Genomic DNA, 22,206 nt, shown 5'->3' on the forward strand with positions numbered 1-22,206 from the left:
TTGCCCCATTTCAAAAGTAGTGCACTATAGAAGGAATAGAGTGCCATTTGGAACTCAGCCAGTGTGTTGCTCCATCATGGGAGAGGAAAGAAAAWATCTGTGTGTCCTCCACCCATGGACGTTGTGTGTTACTGGAGCTGAGACATAGACACCACATTGAAAAACGTCTGCTGTGTTATGATTGTCTCCCATAACAACGCAGATGATAGTTTTGACTGGAACTACTCCGAGGGTTCGTCTGTAGCATTATTAAAATGCCATTAAGTCATATGATGTCACTTCCTGGAACCAAACAAAAATAGAATAGGATGTGAGTATGCTAGAGTCACTAAAACATAAAAAGATAGAGAAAGATTATTTTAATTAAATGTTGTTTTGAGTCTTCTCACTTTTGTTTTGTATTTCACTTGCTTTGGCAATGTAAACACGTTTCCATGCCAATAACGCCCCTTTGAATTGAATTGAGAGAGAAACAGAGGAAATACTTGACAATAAAAGACTATAATTCCTTACATAGATTTTTTATGTTAAACTGAGACAGCAATGTTACATTTTCAGACAATAGCCCAGAGCCAAATCTGTCAGAACTCTCTGATGAATATGTGCATCCTAAACAACAGCAGTGTGTGTGCAGGGGGGGTTAAAACTCTGTAGTCACACTAAATCCCTGTCTCAAATGATGTACAGCTGGATTTTAGGGGATTCCGCAATCAACTTTTTATAATCATATTTACACACACACGAACACACACTTACACGAGCGCATAAACACACACAAACACACCTCATCCTCCTCCCTCTGTACTGTCCTAGTGTTTGTCTGCTGCCTGGGGGTCCTGCTGTGCTCACTGTATCAATGATGAGAGTGAAATAGTGCACCCCCATCCTCCCTTTCTGTTATAATCTATCTATCTATCTATCTATCTATCTATCTATCTCCCTCTCTCTCCCTCTCTCTTTCTATCTCTTTCTATCTCTCTCTTTCTATCTCTCTCTTTCTCTCTCTCTCTCTCTTTCTCTCTCTCTCTTTCTCTCTCTCTCTTTCTCTCTCTCTCTCACCCTCTCTCTCAGGGTGATAGGGTGTAGGGTTATGGAGGGGCTATGGGAGATTCTTTTAACCCCAATTCCCAAGATAAAGTTCACAACAGTTTGACAGCTAGAACAGCACTGAAGACCCAACTATGCATTCCACTCTTGCCCCCATCTATACTGAACAAAATATAAGCCCAACATGCAACAATTTCAACGRTTTTACTGAGTTACAGTTCATATAAGGAAATCAGTCAAGTKAAATAAATTCCTTAGGTCCTAATCTATGGATTTCACATGACAGGGCAGTGGCGCAGCCATGTGTGGGCCTGGGAGGGCATAAGCCCACCCACTTGGGAGCCAGGCCCACCCACTGAGCAGCCAGGCCAAGCCAATCAGAATGAGTTTTCCCCCACAAAAGGGCTTTATTATTTATTACAGACATAAATACTCCTCAGTTTCATCAGCTGTTCAGTGGCTGGTCTCAGACGATCCTGCATGTAAAGTAACTGGATGCGGAGGTCCTGGGCTGGCGTGGTTATACGTGGTCTGCGGTTGTGAGGCCGGTTGGACGTACTGAGAAATTCTCTAGGACGACGTTTGAGGCGGATATGGAAGAGAAATTAACATTCAATTCTCTGGCAATAGTTCTGGTGGACATTCCTGCAGTCAGCATGCCAACTGCACACTCTCTCAAAACTTCAGACATCTGTGGCATTGTGTTGTGTGACAARATTTCACATTTTAGAGTGGCCTTATTGTCCCCAGAAGAAGGTGCACCTGTGTAATGATCATGCAGTTTAATCAGCTTTTTGATATGCTACACCTGTCAGGTGGATGGATTATCTTGGCAAAGGAGAAACTCACTAACAGGGATGTAAACATATTTGTGCATAACATTTGAGAGAAATAAGCTTTTTGTGCGTATGGAACATTTCTGGGAACTTCTTTTCAGCTCATGAAACATGGGACCARCACTTTACATGTTGTGTTKRTATTTGTTTAGTGTATTCTAGGGCAATGAGTCTTCTGAGAAGACTAGAGATTTTCTCAGAGAATACTGTATGTCACTTTGACTCCACACCTTCTGTATCTCTGTCTCCATAAAGAAGCTTGTCTTTATCCCTGGGTGTTGAGAGTTTTATCTCTAGGAGGACGAGGTCAATGTGATTTCTGACCTATTTTGAGTGTTATTCCATCTCTATTTCTTTTCCTAAGACATCTTTTTCAGACCAGTTTCCTTCAAGTCATTAGCGAAAGAAAAAAAATGTTCACCTTTATTTAACCTGGTAGGCCAGTTGAGAACAAGTTCTCATTTACAACTGCGACCTGGCCAAGATAAAGCAAAGCAGTGCGATACAAACAAAAACGCAGAGTTACACATGGAATAAACAAACGTACAGTCAATAACACAATAGAAAAAATCTATATACAGTGTGTGCAAATGAGGTAAGATTAGGGAGGTAAGGTAATAAATAGGCCATGGTGGCGAAATAATTACAATTTAGCAATTAAGCACTGRAGTGATAGATGTGCAGAAGATGAATGTGCAAGTAGAGATACTGGGGTGCAAAGGAGCAAAAAAAAWATATATATATGGGGATGAGGTAGTTGGATGGACTATTTACAGATGGGCTATGTACAGGTGCAATGATAATGAGCTGCTCTGACAGCTGATGCTTAAAGTTAGTGAGGGAGATATAAGTCTCCAGCTTCAGTGATTTTTGATATTCGTTCCAGTCATTGGCAGCAGAGAACTGGAAGGAAAGGCGGCCAAAGTAGGAATTGGCTTTGGGGGTGACCAGTGAAATATATCTGCTGGAGCGCGTGCTACGAGTGGGTGCTGCTATGGTGACCAGTGAGCTGAGATAAGGCGGGGCTTTACCTAGCAGAGACTTATAGATGACCTGGAGCCAGTTGGTTTACAGTCTAACCAGACACCTAGGTATTTGTAATTGTCCACATATTCAGAACCGTCCAGAGTAGTGGTGCTGGACGGGCGGGCAGGTGCGGGCAGCGATCGGTTGAAGAGCATGCGTTTAGTTTTACTTGCATTTAAGAGCAGTTGGAGGCCACGGAAGGAGAGTTGTATGGTATTGAAGCTCGTCTGGAGGTTAGTTAACACAGTGTACAAAGAAGGGCCAGAAGTATACAGATGATGTCGACAGCAGCATATTTKAGCAATTCATCAGCATAAAATTTCAACCTTAAGTTGCTATCAACGCGAAAATGAAAACCACCCTCCGCCAAAGACAACGGCAGTCAGAAATATTCCACATGTTAATGAGATGAAGTCTTAATCTCTCTAGATACTCTAGTTACTTAACATAATAATTATGCAAAGAGCAGTCTTGGATCTGCCACTGGCTGGTATGGTGTCTCTCTCTTTTCCTTAGATAGAAGGGTAACTCCCCCGGGGACTGTGTAGAGCTGAGTTTCATGCCTAAAGCCTTGGCCCATTCATAGCATCTCCCCTAATTAGCCTTTAATGTGTTCGAAGGAATCACCATTTCACAGGCTGTACCACCTCAGGGCATAATTTAACGCATCTTATTTTAGTGTAGATCCCACAATAGGACCCTTGAGTTTCTTTTGGACGAGGATGTGGAATGGAGAGAGTGAGGAAGGGAAAGGAGGGAGGGTGGAAGAGAGGGAGTGAGGAAGGGAAAGGAGGGAGGGTGGAAGAGAGGACATCACGAATGAGGAAGGCGAACAGGAGGGAGGGTGGCAAGAGAGGGAGTGATAGGAAGGGAAAGGAGGGAGGTGACAGAGAGGGAGTTGAGGAAGGGAAAGGAGAGGGGGGGAGAGGGAGTGAGAGGGGGAAAGGGAGGGAGGGTGCGAGGGGGAAGTTTTTAGGGGGAGGGGCGAGGGTTGGAGAAGAGAGGAAGGGAAAGGAGGGAGGGTGGAAGAGAGGAGGGAGTGAGGAAGGAAAGGAGGGAGGGTGGAAGAGAGGAGTGAAGGTAAGGGAAAAGGAGGGAGGGTGAAGAGAGGGAGTGAGGAAGGGAAAGGAGGGAGGGTGAAGAGAGGGAAGGGAGTGAGGAAGGGAAAGGAGGAGGGTGGAAGAGAGGGAGGGGAGTGGAGAAGGGAAAGGAGGGAGGGTGGAAGAGAGGAGTTGAGGGAAAGGGAAGGAGGGAGGGTGGAAGAGAGGAGATGAGGAAGGAGAAAGGGAAGGAGGGGGGTGGAAAGAGGGAGTGAGGAGTGAAGGAAGAAAGGAGGGAGGGTGGAAGAGAGGGAGGGAGTGAGGAAGGGAAAGGAGGGAGAGTGGAAGAGAGGGAGTGAGGAAGGGAAAGGAGGGAGGGTGGAAGAGAGGGAGTGGTGGATGGTAACATTTCAGGAGAACGAAACATCTGTTCCCCACACACTCCAAAGCCCTAGTGAGGGTGTGCCGGAGTGGGATGCAATCCAGTGTGTCAACCAGCTACACACACACACACATGCATGCACATAACACAAACTTCCCACGCTCAAAGTCTGTACACAAACATGCACAGCAGCAGCATTTCAGGACACAGCGTTAGCAAATACTTCTGGAGTGAGGTAATGTCACTTGACTTGGAGAGGCTTAATCTGTTCTGAGATCAGTGTGAGGGCTGCTTTGCTCGTTTGTCTCTTGTTGTGTTGCTGAAAGTGGAGGAAGCATGGCAAGAATGCCTTTCATTCGGTCCCATCGCTGCCTAGTGGGGTTGAAGTGCTTACAATGAAGCTACAATGCTATAATGGGACACTCAGAGACCATTGATACTTCACATTGGATGATGCAAAACTTTTTATAGGGAATTTCCTCACTAGAGAGAAAAATGTTCATGTAACTAATGATATTACCACAAGATTTATTCGCTAAGCAACTCAAATTAAGTTAGGAAACTGTTAAACAGTGTGCTATATCCCTGTCTACTGAAGTGGTTTTAAAAGCTGAGGACTTTGCTGTATGCAATATCTGTTTTTGATTCACTGTAGAAAGAAAAGAAGAGGAGAAAGAGAGCACAGAGGAGGAGGGTGATTTTTCTTGGAATCAGATAGCCGTGGCCTTTGATTTATCGCTGTCGTCAGCTCCTCTGGCAGTTCTAAATTCTTTTGACATACATTAATATAGTAGTTTGGCATGAAAGCTGTAGTGGATGATGAGAGGTGGGGTATTGGGGGGGCGATGAGGGCGCGGGGGCAGGGGAGGATGGAATATGAGCGTGGCCATGTGTAACACAGGTGCAGTAGTACAATAGCATGAGAGCTGAGTGTGCTCTCTGCTTTGTCTGTGGAACATCAGGGGCCAATGGCAGCGCCCTGGGGGGAGGGGGGCAGGAGGACAGGGAGAAAAGGAGAGAGAGAGGAACATTTGTGAGTGTAATGTTTACTGTTTTTATAGTTTTTTTCACTTCTGTTTATTATCTATTTCGCTTACTTTGGCAGTGTGACATATGTTCCCAATGCTAATAAAGCCCTTAAATTCTATTTAATAGAGAGAGAGAGTACACAGTGGMAAAATACCTGACCACTGTGACTGACCCAAAATTACGGTAAGCATATCTACTGGCTGAAATACCACAGTGTGCCATCACAGAAGCAGTATTTGTGACCTGTTGCCACAAGAAAAGGGCAACCAGTGAAGAACTTACACCATTGTAAATACATACCCTTTATGCTTATTTATTTCCCTTTTGTACTATTTGCACATCATTACGAGAGAGAGAGAGAGAATGAGAGAGAGAGAGAGAGAAGAGAGAAGAGAGAGAGAGAGAGAGAGAGAGAAGAGGAGAGAGAGAGAGGAGAGAGAGAGAGAGAGAGAGAGAGAGAGAGAGAGAGAGAGAGAGAGAGAGAGAGAGAGAGAGAGAGAGAGAGGAGAGAGAGCGAGAGAGAGAGAGAGAGAGAGAGAGAGACTCTTTGTTACACTATCTTTTGTTATATGCTGCCTTAGCATTTTAGCTGAACATGATGAAAGCTACTGCCCTTGGTATGAGATAGCATTTTAGCATCTTTGGCTGTGATTGGTTGATTGGCAGCTTTCTTTAGGGCCGATTGGGTGATCATGAACAGACCCCACAGAGTGGTAAAAGAGTTGTTTCTTGTTTGTTCATCTGGAATGTCGGGTGTCACGAAACAAAGGAGCATAGGCCCCGCATCTAGCAAAGACACAAGTGAAGGGTTCAGCGACTAGAATGTGCCTATTGGAAATACTCAAATTCCTGTTGTGATTGTTTGAATGAAATGGAGAGGAACATTGGTTGGCAGCCTACATCCTGAGGTTGGGCAGGAAGTTCACAGAATACATTCTATAATAATAACACAATTCTGTGGGTGTTTATAGTTGTCCTATTTCACACACGTACAAGTGTGTATAACACGCATGTAAATTGGAAACGTGTTTTTTGCATATCCCAACTCCCCCGACACACCCTCGGAGAGCGGGGCCACAGGCTTGTTTGTCAGATCAGTTTTAGGTGGTGGGTGTCAGGTATGGCTGGTAGAACAAGTGGTCCTCAGTTGGTAGAGCGTGACGCTTGCCAGTCTGGGCTGTGGGTTCGGTTACCAATACGGAAATTGGATGCACACACTGCTGTACGTTGCTTTGGATAAAAGCGTCTCCTAAATGGCATATTTTATTATGTTATTAAGGGAGGTGAGTTGACCGGTGTAGCGCCTCTTAAAGTGGTGGTGATGATGGTCCCAAAGAGGGATCTGAACCAAAGAGGTATCATGGTGGCCGTCATACTGTACTGTGGTGTTTTAAACCATGCATGTCTTTGTCCATGTCACCCATAGGAGGCCCTCGTGTTCTCGTATGGGACGGGTGGCCTGCGTGTGCTTCCACTAAACTGGGTGAGGATATGTGGCTTTCTGCCTGCTTGTGTGTCTGTAGACTGGTAGTAGGAGACTGACTTATCGCTAGCCCCCATCCCCCTTGCTCCTCTCTTCCTCTTCTCCTCTCTTCTCCTCTCCTTCCGTAAAACTCCTCTAGGATCCTGTGGTATCTCTCCTGTGTCTTCCTGGTGTCGTACTGTGTATGATGGATGCCCATAGTAGATGTTAGCTCAACATGTGGCTGTTGTAGTGATGATGGCTTTAACGTTAAACCCAGTCATTCAACCCTTGTGTTAATGATCTGATTACTCTGCACGTCCAGTAACGAGTCACCCTCCTCTCCAATCATGATCATGCATAGACAACCTTGTGTGTTTGGTGGTGGGTGGGTGTGGGTGTGGGTGTTTGGTGGTGGGTGTGGGGGCGTATGTGTGGGTGTTTGGTGGTGGGTGTGTATGTTATCGAAAGACACTTTGCTCTGAACATCCCAATAACACACATTATCACATCTCTAACTTCTCAGGGAAATACAATGCCATCATAAAGTATTCACACCCCTTGTCTTTTTCCACATTTTGTTGTATTACAGCCTGAATTAAAAATGGATTCCATTGAGATGGTGTGTCACTGATCTACACACAATAGCCCATAATGTCAAAGTGTAATTATGTTTTTAGAAATTTGTACAATAAAAATGAAAAGCTGAAATGTCTTGAGTCAATAAGTATTCAACCCCTTTGTTATGGCAAGCCTAAATAACTTCAGGAGTAACAATTTTCTGAACAAGTCAGATAATAAGTTGCATGGACTAACTCTGTGTGCAATAATGGTGTTTAACATGATGTTTTAATTACTACCCAATCTCTATATCCCACACATACACATACAGTGCATTCTGAAAGTATTCAGACCTCTTCCGTTTTTGCACATTTGGTTACGTTACAGCGTTATTCTAAAATGTATTCAAGAAAAAAAATCATAATCAATCTACAAACAATACCCAATTATTACAAAGCAAAAAATAGTTTCTTTGCAAATGTATAAAAATAAAAAATAAACAGAAATAGCTTATTCAGACCCTTTATATTAGACTCGAAATTGAGCTTAGGTGCATCCTGTTTCCATGAGATGTTTTTACAACTTGATTGGAGACAATCTGTGGTAAATTCAATTGATTGGACATTATTTGGAAAAGCATACACCTGTCTATATAAGGTCCCACAGTTGTCAGTGCATGTCAGAGCAAAAACTAAGCCCTGAGGTCAAAGTAATTTTCCGTTGAGCTCCGAGACAAAATTGTGTCGAGGCCCAGATCTGTGGATGGGTACCAAAAATTGTCTGCAGCATTTAAGGTCCTCAATAACATAGTGGCCTCCATCATTCTTAAATGGAAGAAGGCAGGGACTGCGAGATTAATTAGGATCGAAGGGAAAGATGAATGGAGGAAAGTATAGAGAGATCCTTCATGAAAACCTGCTCTAGAGCACTCAGGACCTCAGACTGGGGCGAAGGTTCACCTTCAAACAGGACAACGACCCTAAGCACACAGCCAAGACAACGCAAGAGTGCGCTGGGACAAGTCTCTGAATGTCCTTGAGTGGCCCAACCAGAGCTTGGACTTCAACCCGATCGAACATCTCTGGACCTGAAAATATCTGTGCAGCAACGTTACCCATCCAGCCTGACAGAGCTTGAGAGGTTCTGCAGAGAAGAATGGGAGAAACTCCCCAAATACGGTTGTGCCAAGCTTGTAGCGTCACACCCAAGAAGACTCAAAGCTGTAATCGCTACCAAAGGTCCTTCAACAAAGTACTGAKTAAAGGGTCTGAATACTTATGTAAATGTGATATTTCTGTTGTTTAAAACAAAAATGCAAACATTTCTAAAAACCAGATTTTGCTTTGTCATTATGGGGTATTGTGTGTAGATTGATGAGGGGGGAAAACTATTTAATACATTTTAGAACATGGCTGTAGCGTAACAAAATGTGGAATAAGTCAAGGGGTCTGAATATTTTCCAAATGCACTGTATCTGTAAGGTCCCTCAGTTGAGCTTGTCAATTTCAAGTACAGATTCAACGACAAAGACCAGGGAGGTTTTCCAGTGGCTCGCAAAGAAGGGAACCTATTGATAGATGGGTAGAAGGGGAAAAAAGCAGACATTGAATATCCTTTTGAGCATGGGGAAGTTATTAATTACACTTTGTATGGTGTATCGATACACCCAGTCACTCTAAAGATACAGGCGCCCTTCCTAACTCAGTTGATGGAGAAACCGCTCAGATATTTCACCACAAGGCCAATGGTGATTATTATTATTTTTTATTATTATTTTTTGTATTTTCTCCCCAATTTCGTTCTTGTTTCATCGCTACAACTCCCCAACGKGCTCGGGAGGCGAAGATTGAGTCATGCATCCTCTGAAACATGACCTGCTAAACACCCGCCCGCTTAACCCAGAAGCCAGCCGCACCAATGTGTCGTAGGAAACACTGTTCACCTAACAACCAAGTTCAGCCTGCAGGCGCCCGGCCTTCCACAAGGAGTCGCTAGAGCGCGATGAGCCAAGTAAAGCCCCCGGCCAAACCCTCCCCTAACCTGGACGACRCTGGGCCAATTGTGCGCCGCCCTATGGGACTCCCGATCACAGCCGGTTGTGATACAGCCCGGGATCGAAAACTGGTCTGTAGTGATGCCTCTAGCACTGGGATGCAGTGCCTTAGACCGCTCGGGAGGCCCGCCAATGGTGATTTTAAACCAGTTACAGAGTTAAATGGCTGTGGTAGGAGAAAACTGAGGTTGGATGAACAACATTGTAGTTACTACACAATACTAACCTAAATGACGGAGTGAAAAGAAGGAAGCCTATACAGAATAAAAATATTCCAAAACATGCATCCTGTTTGCAATAAGGCACTAAAGTAATACTGCAAAAAAATGTGGCAAAGGAATTGACTTTTAGTCCTGAATACAAAGCATTATGTTTGGTGCAAATCCAACACAACACATATTTTGAAGCCTGGTGGTGGTTGCATCATGTTATGGGTATGCTTGTCATCCACAAGGTCTAGGGAGTTTTTTAGGAAAAAAATWAATGGAATAGAGCTGAGCACAGGCAAAGTCCTAGAGCAAAACCTGCTTTCCAATAGACACTGGGAGACAAATCCACCTTTCCGCAGGACTATAACCTAAAACACAAGGCCAAAATGTAATATACACTGGATTTACATACCAAGACGACATTGAATGTTCCTGAGTGGCCTAGTTACAGTTTTGACTTAAATTGGCTTGAAAATCTATGACAATACTTGACAGAGCTTGAAGAATATATATWTTTTTTATAATGGGCAAAGAAAGATGTTGCTGTAATCACTGCCAAAGGTGATTCTAACATGTATTGATTCAGGGGGTTGAATACTCATCTAATCAAAATATATTTGTGTTTTATTTTCCATTAAAAAATTATATTGTAATTTTAATTACACTTTGACATTACAGAGTATTTTGTGTAGATCGTTGACAAAAAAAAGACAAATCAATTTTAATTCCACTTTGTAACACAACAAAATGTGGAAAAAGTCAAGGGGTGTGAATTCTTTCTGAAGGCATTGTATGTGCTAGTATTCTGATAATAACTCCTCTCTCCCTCCCCCTGTCCCATCACCCCCACTCCTCTCCCCCTTCCCTCTCCCCCTTCCCTCTCCCCTCTCAGGGCAGTGACAGTGAGTACGAGGTGGACCAGAACAGACAGAAGACCCACTCTTTCGTGAGCCACTACATCAGTGACCCAACCTACTACAACTCCTGGCGCCGCCAACAGAAGGGCATTTCCCGGGCTCAAGCCTACAGCTACACTGAGTCAGAGTCAGGCGACCCAGAGCCCTGCGCCCCGCCACCACCCCTGCCCCCATTGCCACCCCAGCTCACCTCCACCACCCCTCCGCTTAAGCTCCAGACCCAGGGTCAACCTCAGGGCCTCCCGCCCCAGGGCCAGGGTAGTCTCTTCAGGCCGAAAGGCAGCCGGACTCCGACCCCCTCTCAGCAGCTCTCCACCTCCACCCCCTCCAGCCACTCCAACACCCTGTCCTACTGGCCCCCCAGCAGCCCCAGCCCGGCCCCTGGATCTCGGGCCCCAATTGCCGGGTTCTCTTCCTTCGTTTGATGCAGAGAGAGGGATCCGTGCTCCCTTCTGAAAACAAAGCCCAACCCGCCACCCAATGTGTGTTTGTTTAGAGAGTAAACACCCAACACACAACAAACAAACCCTCGAAGTCTATCATTTTCATTTTGGTTTCTGTCATGGCTGGTGTTATTCAAAACAATTCTTGCTTGTATTTCTTTTTATTACTGAGTTATGTTTTAAGGATCATACTGTATACAGACAGGACAGAAGTTACATACTTTCTTTCAGTACTTTTTTCCTCTTGTGTGCGTGCGTGTGCTGGTATAGTTTTATTTTCATTTTTTAATGACGACAGCTACTGAGACAGCTCCTTAGAACATGATAGTATCTATTCGCTTTTCTGTTAGTGCTGCTGCTTGATCAAGTTGCATGAGGTTTCTTTTGGTATTATTTATTTTTATTTTTCATTGTTACACTTCTACACACATTCAACAAGAGAATAATCTAGTTAGGTTCTGTAAAAAGTCAAGATATTCTTGTAAAAAAATATCTAGAAGACGATAAAAGTGTCATGGCGTCGATCCCCACTCGGATAACAAGCACCAATGGAAGTGGGATCCCAAAATGGAGCCATACAAGCGAATTTGAATGATAGAGAGAGGCACAGGGTATAGAAAGGACAAAGTGATGAAAGTGAAAAACAAGGAGGAGGGGGGAAATTGAGGCCGAAATGAGCCCACCATTATTCTGGCGGTTTTGAGATGCCGGGGCCTGTCCAATTTGGCCAAAGGAAGTTTCTGTCTTCATGTGAGACATGTTAGTGACCTCTGCCCAAAGATCTATGGACCATGAACCTCCTTGGAATCAGCTCTCTGCCGTGGCATAGCCTATAGCACATGCACAATTGAGTCTGACAGCATTTCGATGTCACAGGCAAGTCACATCTCTGTGTCTCTGTGCTGTACGTACTATACAAGGGCCCGGTCGCCTCGCCAGGGAGGAGATGGGAAATGAAGGGAAATGTACTATATGTCTAAAGAGAACATTTTCAGGTTGGTCTTCAAGTTGTTTATTTCATTGTCCTTCAGTGTATCAGACATGCATTGGTTGATTATAAATAGGGATTAATATTGTCCGTAAAAATTACCACTTTTCCTTCCCGACAAACTTACAAGCCCTTCCCGGGAATAATGTTATTCCCGTTCAAACCGGAAATGCTATTTTAAAGCATATATTACCAGCAAAAAATATCTGACAGAGTTATACCACTGTAAATTGATAAATATACACAGGAATCTAACAGTTACTTGTTGTATTTGTTGCATTAGACAAGTTATCTCAGTCAACACACATAAGTATATGAACCCTTTGGAATTACCTGGATTTCTGCATAAATTGGTCATAACATTTGTTCTGATCTTCATCAAAATCACAACAATAGACAAACACAGCCTGCTTAAACTAATAACACACAAGCAATTATATGTTTTAATGTCTTTATTGAACACACCGTGTAAACATTCACAGTGCAGGGTGGGAAAGGTATGTGAACCCTTGGATTTAATAACTGGTTGACCCTCCTTTGTCAGCAATAACCTCAACCGAACGTTTTCTGTAGTTGCGGATCAGACCTGCACAACGGTCAGGAGACATCTTGGACCACTCCTCTTTACAAAACTGTTTCAGTTCAGCAATATTCTTGGGATGTCTGATGTGAACYGCTCTCTTGAGGTCATGCCACAGCATCTCAATCGAGTTGAGGAAAGGACTCTGACTGGGCCACTCCAGAAGGCTTATTTTCTTCTGTTGAAGCCATTCTGTTGTTGATTTACTTCTGTGTTTTGGGTCGTTGTCCTGTTGCATCACCCAACTTGTGTTGAGCTTCCATTGGCGGACAAATAGCGTTACATTCTCCTGCAAAATGTCTTAATAAACTTGGGAATTCATTTTTCCGTCGATGATAGCAAGTTGTCCTGGCTCTGAGGCAGCAAAGCAGCCCCAAACCATGATACTCCCTCCACCATGCTTTACAGTTGGGATGAGGTTTTGATGTTGGTGTGCTGTGCCTTTTTTTCTCCACACATAGTGTTGTGTGTTMMATCCAAACAACTCAAGTTTAGTTTCATATGTCCACAGAATATGTTGCCAGTAGCGGTGTGGAACATCTAGGTGCTCTTTTGCGAACTTCAGACGTGCAGCAATGTTTTTTTTGGACAGCAGTGGCTTCTTTCGTGGTGTCCTCCCATGAACGCCATTCTTGTTTGGTGTTATACGTATCGTAGACTCGTCAACAGAGATATTCGCATGTTCCAGAGATTTTGGTAAGTCTTCAGCTAACACTAGAATTCTTCTTAACCCCGCATTTTGCGCTGTGCTCTTGCAGTCATATTTGCAGGACGGCYACTCATAGGGAGAGTAGCAACAATGTGGAACTTTCTCCATTTATAGACAATTTGTCTTACCGTGGACTGATGAACATCAAGGCTTTTAGAGATACTTTTGCAACCCTTTCCAGCTTTATGCAAGTCAACAATTCTTAATCTTATGTCTTCTGATATGTCTTTTGTTCAAGGCATGGTTCACATCAGGCAATGCTTCTTGTGAACAGCAAACTCACATTTTGAGAGTGTTTTTTATAGGGCAGGGCAGCTCTAACCAACATCTCCAATCTCGTCTCATTGATTGGACTCCAGGTTAGCTGACTCCTGAATCCAATTAGCTTTTGGCAAAGTCATTAGCCTGGGGGTTCACATACTTTTTTCCAAACTACACTGTGAAAGTTTAAATGATGTATTCAATATCGAYAAGAAAAAAACAATAATTTGTATGCTATTAGATTAAGCACACCGTGTTTGTCTATTGCTGTGACTTAGATGAATGACCAATTTATCCAGATAATTCTAAAGGTTTCACATACTTTTTGACACTGTATTTTAGTTGTAATATAGGACAATGAAGCACTGTTGGCCTACTGATAAAATATTATGAGCTTATTACAGCCTAGTGAAAATTATATTCATTTTAGCCTACCATTTACTGAAATATTTCAGCCAGCTTGTTGTTACTTTCCCTCTCCCCTTGCACCTGGCTATCAGTGGATTGCAGGAAGGTTGTGGCTGTTTTTACTTCATGGTAATCTGCTTATTGTGGTGACTTGGTCTCAGGGAACATATCCGATGCTGCACTAAACAAACAGATAAGCAAATGGCCGCAATATCGGCGGAGATTCAGCACCATGGATGGAGCCGCAGTTTATACATTTCCCGCAAATCTGACTTTAAAGTCAAGCCCGTGACCTCGCTTCTGTTAGTGTAACATCATGGAACAACGTTGCAAATGTCTATTTCCTCTTGAGCGCTTTTGCAGGCACAATGTATCAGCCTTTTTGTTAACAGTGAGAAGCAGTTTATATTTTGGAGCTTCTGCCAGTGCCACACAGCTAAAGTTAGGAGATTTGTGAATGTGAGATGGAGACTGCGTACCATAACTACGTTGAGAGGTCGTGTGTAGCCTGCTACAGTTTCATGATAGTCAACAATGCCAGTTAAAAATTAAAAGACATTTATTGGGGACTTGTGTTGAGTAGACTGAATTGGTAGGCAGCTTGTGTTGTGATCCCTAGACTAATGTGTGAATGAAGTTGGATAGTTAAAATCCATTTCATGCAGATATTCGCACATGAGTATTTTGTATTTTTCCAAAGAAATTATATATTATTGTTCCAGAGATCGTCATTTCTTCTTCTCGAGAATCGGGAAGGAGCTTGGGATCCCTGATTCCTGTGTTAATCCCTAATTATAACATAGTTATTGTGAGATCTGACACCACTTAAGAATACAGACTGCTGAATGGGACCTTACCAGGGTCTGCGGCACAAATGGCACCCAATTACCTACATAAATAAATAGTGCATAAAATAATGCACATCCCACATGTCATTACTACTACAGGGGCTCATCAGCCACTATGAGCCTCCCCTTGATCTGACAGGTGGTGGGTGGGAAGACATCTAAAAGCTCTACCTACCCTGCTGATCTAACCTACCCTGTGGAGTCACGACTCACTCACAACCCTCATCAACACACCGTCACCACACTTGCCCAGTGGCCCACAACAACAACATCAGACAGTGACATTGTCCTGCTTCCACATCAAACTATAAAGAGTGGAAGTTATAAAAACACAGCCAGCATCTTAAGTGTTCTTTGAGTTCAATGGTTCCTACATGCGGGCACACAGAGAGGAGCAGGCTCAGACACTGGGGCCATTTTTAAAAACAGACAGAAAATAGACAGTTCCGCTGGTCTCCACAGAGTTTTCAAACCCAGAGTAGATTCAAGGCAAAGTCTTAACATGTCATTACTTCCACCCTGTGAAAGTGATACTGACACTTTTTATTTTAGTCAAAAAACAACTTTATATCGAAGGAGTGTTTTTGATTTGACGGCCCGCACGTGAGCTTAGCTAGCTAACGTCGCCATGACATCGCCTACAAACGTGATCGGGGATTTCTATTGGAGAAGCAGTTTCTGGAGGTCTTCATCTATAGGCCCTTTGGGATCTCTCTCATTTGGCTCAGATGCTGCTCTCTGTCAGTGACATTATCATGGGAAGTCTTTGAGCTCGCGCAAAGAGATGTCATGGAATGGATTCACCTCTCTCTCACGTTGTGTATCAATGATGATGATGAGGATGAAGATGATGACGAGCGAAAGGCACAATGCAGGTGTGACTGACTGTAAGTCCTATTTGAATATGAGACTATTGTCTGTGCTGATGTGTGATTATTGATGATAACACTTCTTCAACAWTAGCATTATCCACTGTGTGTCTGGATACAAGAGACTGTACAGGATTCCCAGGAGAAGAAGAGGGAGGGTAGGTAGGTACTGCCCAACTGGCGCCTGCCCTCCATGGCCAGCTGAAAAGTCACATACATTTAAGTACAGACTCAGTGGTGGTGTAGTCACAGTTGTATCATAATTCCAAAATTCTCATCTGCTTTTTTCTCTGTGGGGTGATTTCACTGTACGCAAAATAAGCCTATCATTATACTGAATCTGAATGGATATATGATCACGGTACATTTCCAAAATAAATTATTTTTCAATGGGTTTCCTGGTACTGTATGGATACTGTAAAGGAGGGGAAGTGATGGAAATAGTGGGGGAGGAGTAGACAAATAGGGGAGGGGTTGATGTGAATGGAGAGTGGCCTTGAAATTGTATGAGTGTAACCCTGGTAAAATACACTGAGACAGCGTTAAGCGTTAACAGTGAATGTGTAATTATGTATAATATAATGTGTCATGATAAAAACACAGCCTAAAGTGTTCTTTGAGTTCAATGGTTCCTACATGCGGGGTCACACAGATAGGAGCAGGCTCAGACACGGGGGCCATTTTGAAAAACAGACAGAGAATAGGCACATCTGCAGGTCTCTCACTTGGATCAGGTGCTGCTCTCTATTAGTGACATCATAATCGTGGACAGGAAGCCTTTGAGCCGGCGCCAAGAGATGATGTCATGGAATGGATTCACCCCTTTCTCTCACGTTGTGGAACGACGATGACGGTGATGATGACGATGATGAAATGCACAATGCAGGTGTGACTGACTGTGAGTCCTATCTGAATAGGGGACTGTTGTCTGTGCTGACATGTGATAATTGATGATAACACTTCTTCAACATAAGCTTTATACAAAGCATCCACTGTGTGTATGGATACAAGAGACTGTACAGGAKGCCCAGGAGAAGAAGAGAGAGGGTAGGTAGGTACTGCCCGCGTGCCGCCTGCCCTCCATGCCCAGCTGAAAGGGCACTTCACATATAGGTAACTGCCAAAATAATGGAAACACAAGTGAACGAGGGATACAAAGTATATTGAAAGCAGCATGCTTCCACACAGGTGTGRTTCTTGTGTTAATTAAGCAATTAACATCCCATCATGCTTAGGGTCATGTATAAAAATGCTGGCCAGCCATTAKTTTGGCTACCATGGCTATGCCCCTATAGGATGACAATGTCCCCATCCRCAGGGCATGAGTGGTCACTGAATGGTTTGATGAGCAAGACAASAATGCAAACCATATGCCATGGCCATCTCAGTCACTTATGGGAGATTCTGGAGCGGCGCATGAGACAGCGTTTTTCACCACCATCAACAAAACACCAAATTATGGAATTTCTCGTGGAAGAATGGTGTCGAATCCCTCCAATAGAGTTCCAGACACTTTTAGAATCTATGYCAAGGCACATTGAAGCTGTTCTTGCGGATCATGGTGGCCCAACACCTTTTATGTTGGTGTTACCTTTATTTTGGCAGTTACCTGTATATATACAGTACAGGTAAAAAGTTTGGACACACCTACTCATTCAAGGGTTTTCTTTATTTTTATGTTTTCTACATTATAGAAAAATAGTGAAGACATCAAAACTATGAAATAACACATATGGGATCATGTAGTAAACAAATCAAAATAGTTTTATATTTTAGATTCTTCAAAGTAGCCACCCTTTGCCTTGATGACAGCTTTGCACACTCTTGGCATTCTCTCAACCAGCTTCCTGAAGAATGCTTTTCCAACAGTATTGTAGGAGTTCCCACATATGCTGAGCACTTGTTGGCTGCTTTTCCTTCACTCTGTGGTCCAACTCATCCCAAACCTACTCAATTGGGTTGAGGTCGGGTGATTGTGGAGGCCAGGTCATCTGATGCAGCACTCCATCACTCTCCTTGGTCAAATAGTCCTTACACAGCCTGGAGGTGTGTTTTGGGTCATTGTCCTGTTGAATAACAAATGATAGTTCCACTAAGCACAAACCAGATGGGATGGTGTATCGCTCCAGAATGCTGTGTTAGCCATGCTGGTTAAGTGTGCCTTGAATTCTAAATAAATCACTRACAGTGTCACCAGCAAAGCACCCCCACACCATCACTCCTCCTCCTCCATGCTTCACGGTAGTAACYACACATGCGGAGATCATCCATTCACCTACTCTGCATCTCACAAAGACACGGTGGTTGGAACCAAAAATCTCAAATTTGGACTCATCAGACCAAAGGACAGATTTCCACCAGTCTAATGTCCATTGCTCATGTTTCTTGACCCAGGCAAGTCTCTTCTTCTTATTGGTGTTTTTTAGTAGTGGTTTCACACAGTCTCACAGTCTCCTCTGAACAGTTGATGTTGAGATGTGTCTGTTACTTGAACTCTGTGAAGCATTTATTTGGTCTGCAATCTGAGGTGCAGGTAACTCTAATGAACTTATCCTCTGYAGCAGAGTCTGGGTCTTCCTTTCCTGTGGCGGCCCTCATGAGAGCCAGTTTCATCATAGCGCTTGATGGTTTTTGCGGCTGCACTTGAAGAAACTTTAAAGTTCTTCAGATTTTCTGGATATACTGACCTTCATTTCTTAAAGTAATGATGGACTGTTGTTTCTCTTTGCTTATTTAAGCTGTTCTTGCCATAATATGGACTTGGTCTTTTATCCAATAGGGCTATCTTCTGTATACCAACCCTACCTTGTCACAACACAACTGATTGKCTCAAATGCATTAAGAAGGAAAGAAATTCCACAAATGAACTTTTATTAAGGCACACCTGTTAATTGAAATGCATTCCAGGTGASTACCTCATGAAGCTGGTTGAGAGAATGCCAAGAGTGTGAAAAGCTGTCATCAAGGCAAAGGCTGGCTATTTGAAGAATCTCAAATATAAAGKATATTTGATTTGTTTAACACTTTTTGGTTAGTACATGATTCCATATKTGTTATTTCATAGTTTTGATGTCTTCACTATTATTCTACAATGTAGAAAATAGTAMAAATAAATAAAAACCCTTGAATGAGTATGAGTAGGTRTCCAAACTTTTGACCTGTACTGTATATACACTTACAAGCACAGACTCAGGGCACATAGACATACAAGTACAGACTCAGTGGTGGTATAGTCACAGTTTTATCATAATTCCAAAATTCTCATCTGCTTCTTTCTCTGTCGGGTGATTTCACTGTACGCATTATACAGAATCTGAATGGATATACACTATATATACAAAAGTATGTGGACCTCTTCAAATGAGTGGATTCAGCTATATCAGCCACACCTGTTGCTGACAAGTTTATAAAATCGAGCACACGGCCATGCAATCTCCATAGACAAAGATTGGGAGTAGAATTGCCTTACTGAAGAGCTCAGTGACRTTCAAAGTGGCACCGTCATAGGATGCCACCTTTCCAACAAGTCAGTTCCTAAATTGTCTGCCCTGCTAGAGCTGCCCCGGTCAACTGTAAGTGMTGTTATTGTGAAATGGAAACATCTAGGAGCAACAACAGCTCAGCCGTGAAGTGRTAGGCAATACAAGCTCACAGAATGRGGCCACTGAGTGATGACGKGCGTAGCGCGTAAAAATCGTCTATTCTCGGTTGCAACACTCACATCCGAGTTCCAAACTGCCTCTGGAAGCAACGTCAGCACAATAACTGTTCGTCGGGAGCTTCATGAAATGGATTTCCATGGCTGAGCAGCCGCACACAAGCCTAGGATCACCATACGCAATGCCAAGCAWTGACTTGAGTGGTGTAAAGCTTGCCGCCATTGGACTCTGGGGCAGTGAAAAYRYGTTCTCTGGACGGATGAATCACGCTTCACCATCTGGCAGTCTGACGGACTAATCTGGGTTTGGTGCCTGCCAGGAGAACGCTACCTTMCMCAATGCATAGTGCCAACTGTAAAGTTTGGTGGAGGAGGAATAATGGTCTGGGGCTGTTTTTCATGGTTCRGGTTAGGCCCCCGTCCAGTGAAGGAAAATCTTAAAGCTACAGCATACAATGACATTCTAGACGATTCTGTGCTTCCAACTTTGTGACAACAGTTTGGGGAAGGCCCTTTCCTGTTTCAGCATGACAATGCGCCCGTGCACAAAGCGAGATCCATACAGAAATGGTTTGTTGAGATCGGTGTGGAAGAACTTGACTGGCCAGCACAGAGCCCTGACCTCAACCTCATCAAATACCTTTGGGATGAATTGGAATGCTGACTGCGAGCCAGACCTAATCGCCCAACATCAGTGTCCGACCTCATTAATGCGTCTTGTGGCTGAATGGAAGCYCCCGCAGCAATGTTCCAAAATCTAGTGGAAAGCCTTCCCAGAGGAGGGGAGGCTGTTATAGCAAGGGGGTGACCAACTSCATATTAATGCCCATGATTTTAGAATGAGATGTTCGATGAGGAGGTGTCCATATACTTTTGGTCATGTAGTGTATGATCACTGTTTTTTCTCAAAATAAATAATTGTTCAATAATGGTACGGATACTGTAAAGGGTATGGAGGAATGGTGTTGATGTGAATGCCGAGTGAAATTAAATTGTATGACTGTAACCATGGTAACATACGCTGAGRAAATGTTTTCAGTAAACAGTGAATGTGTTGAGTAGGAACATCACATGAAATTATAACTAATAATAGCTCATATGCAACAATTATTATCTAAGATTGTTTCCCTATAAAGGCCCACAAGTCTTTCACATATGGATATCCAATACTTCAGAGGAACACTGAGGAGGATGAAGTCAATGTTTGTGTGACCCACTTGACTTTCATCAGTGTGTAGGTGGTGTCTGTGTGTATGGTTAATGGGTAGTGATAAATCATATCAATAGGTCTGTGAAATGATTTTTCGTGGCTACAGCTGTCCCCTCCTGACCTTGCCCAGTCCACCCCAGTCCACTCTGCTCCACTCGGACCGCTTTATCAAGGTGAAGGAACAAAGAGCCTCCCTGTACCTTATTTATGGCCTGCCTTGGTATGGTCTGTCAGCAAACCTTAGTACTCAAAGAAATACTTTCACTTTCTCTTGTTTTATCCTGCTCTCTCTCCCTCCCTCTTTTCTCACCCCTATCCCACTGTAACCAGCTAGCCAAGCCAAACAGAGTAACACAGAGGCTACAGTGAAACGAGAGAGAGAGAGAGAGCGCGAGAGAGTAATGAGGGGAAATTACATAACTCAATGATCTCAATGAGAGGAGGGAGTTGAAAAACATCAATGACAGTAAATCATTCATCAGCTCATCACTATTTTAAGCAGACTGTCCAAACCGCATCCCTGGTCCGAGTCATAGACACAGGCAGACTCAGACTGTGCCATAATGTTGTTTGTAGAGGATGTGTGTCAGATGGTGTTGAAGCTAATGTGATCCCAGTCAACCTGATCCAGCACTAACCTACTAAAATGTCCAAGCCAGGGATATGATTGGTTAGGACAGAGGATAGAGAAGATAGAGTACAGGGATTGGAATGGACTGGCCTACACCCTTGGTTAATCCTTTTGTTGAAAACATATCTCTTGACGGGGGATAGAGGCAGGAGGCTATACCCATTAACTGGGGTTAGGGGACTCCTCAGAGGTACTGAAAAGCTTCACAGAGCCTCTCTGAGCCTCAGAGACAGACATACAGCCTGGAAAGGACATTAAAATATACTGACAGAAGCAAAGTTCAAAGGCCTTTGAAAGATGAAAATCAGGGCCTGTTTAATCATTTTGGGACTACTCCACTCATTTCCATCTGTGGCTTGGTGACTTTTCATAAAGCGATCCTCCATGATTGAATAGGGCTCTCCTTCTCCTAATGCCTGGCTGGGGGAGTTGGGACACATGGACCAGGTTGTAGGCTGTGGCTTCTGACAGAACTACTGTGGGAACTAAGAGACTCCGCATAAAAGCGAAAAAGTTGCTTTTACAAATCACACAAATTGAAATATATTTACTATTTTGCTGCTTTTCTCTGAATTGTATGTATTTGTCACCACATGCTGTAGTTGCATGTGTCCTGTGAAACAGCTGCCCACAAGTGTTTCCTATTTTGGCTAAATCTGCCCATTATAAATGAATTAGCCAGGTTATTGCTTTTCCGGACCCTTTTGGGGTAATTTACCACATGTGGAACAATCTGGGTGAGATGTGTTCTACTTAAGAAATTAGAGGTCCCCTCCCTCTGGGTCATTAAAGTCCCTGTACCCCCTACGCACGCACGCACACACACACACAGTCCGTGTTTGATTAGATAACACACAAGGGGGCACACAAGGAAGTAATCATAAATCCCTGGGCCCCCTGGGTAGAGGGATAGTGGTACCACTATCAAAGCATTGTATTTAGGCACCGTCCCATTGAAGTTCTGACGGACACGGACTTCAAGAGCCAGCCATAAAATCCTGGACCCCTAATTGGCCTATTATGATATCTAATGACCTCT

The 22,206-nt window shown here is 43.5% G+C and overlaps 1 protein-coding gene across 1 annotated transcript in view; it reads left to right on the forward strand.

Moving 5' to 3' along the window:
* Positions 1–16,062, forward strand: part of sdk2b (sidekick cell adhesion molecule 2b) — a 152,956-nt gene extending 136,894 nt beyond the window's left edge. Inside the window, exons 49-50 of the mRNA XM_070445038.1 lie at positions 6,787–6,843; positions 10,538–16,062. Of these exons, the coding sequence (XP_070301139.1) occupies positions 6,787–6,843; positions 10,538–10,987 (507 nt within the window). The 3' untranslated portion in view covers positions 10,988–16,062. The remainder of the gene's footprint in view (positions 1–6,786; positions 6,844–10,537) is intronic.
* The last annotated feature ends 6,144 nt before the right edge of the window (positions 16,063–22,206 follow it).

Source organism: Salvelinus sp. IW2-2015, linkage group LG8 (assembly GCF_002910315.2).
Source record: "Salvelinus sp. IW2-2015 linkage group LG8, ASM291031v2, whole genome shotgun sequence".
In the NCBI taxonomy this organism is placed as follows: domain Eukaryota; kingdom Metazoa; phylum Chordata; class Actinopteri; order Salmoniformes; family Salmonidae; genus Salvelinus; species Salvelinus sp. IW2-2015.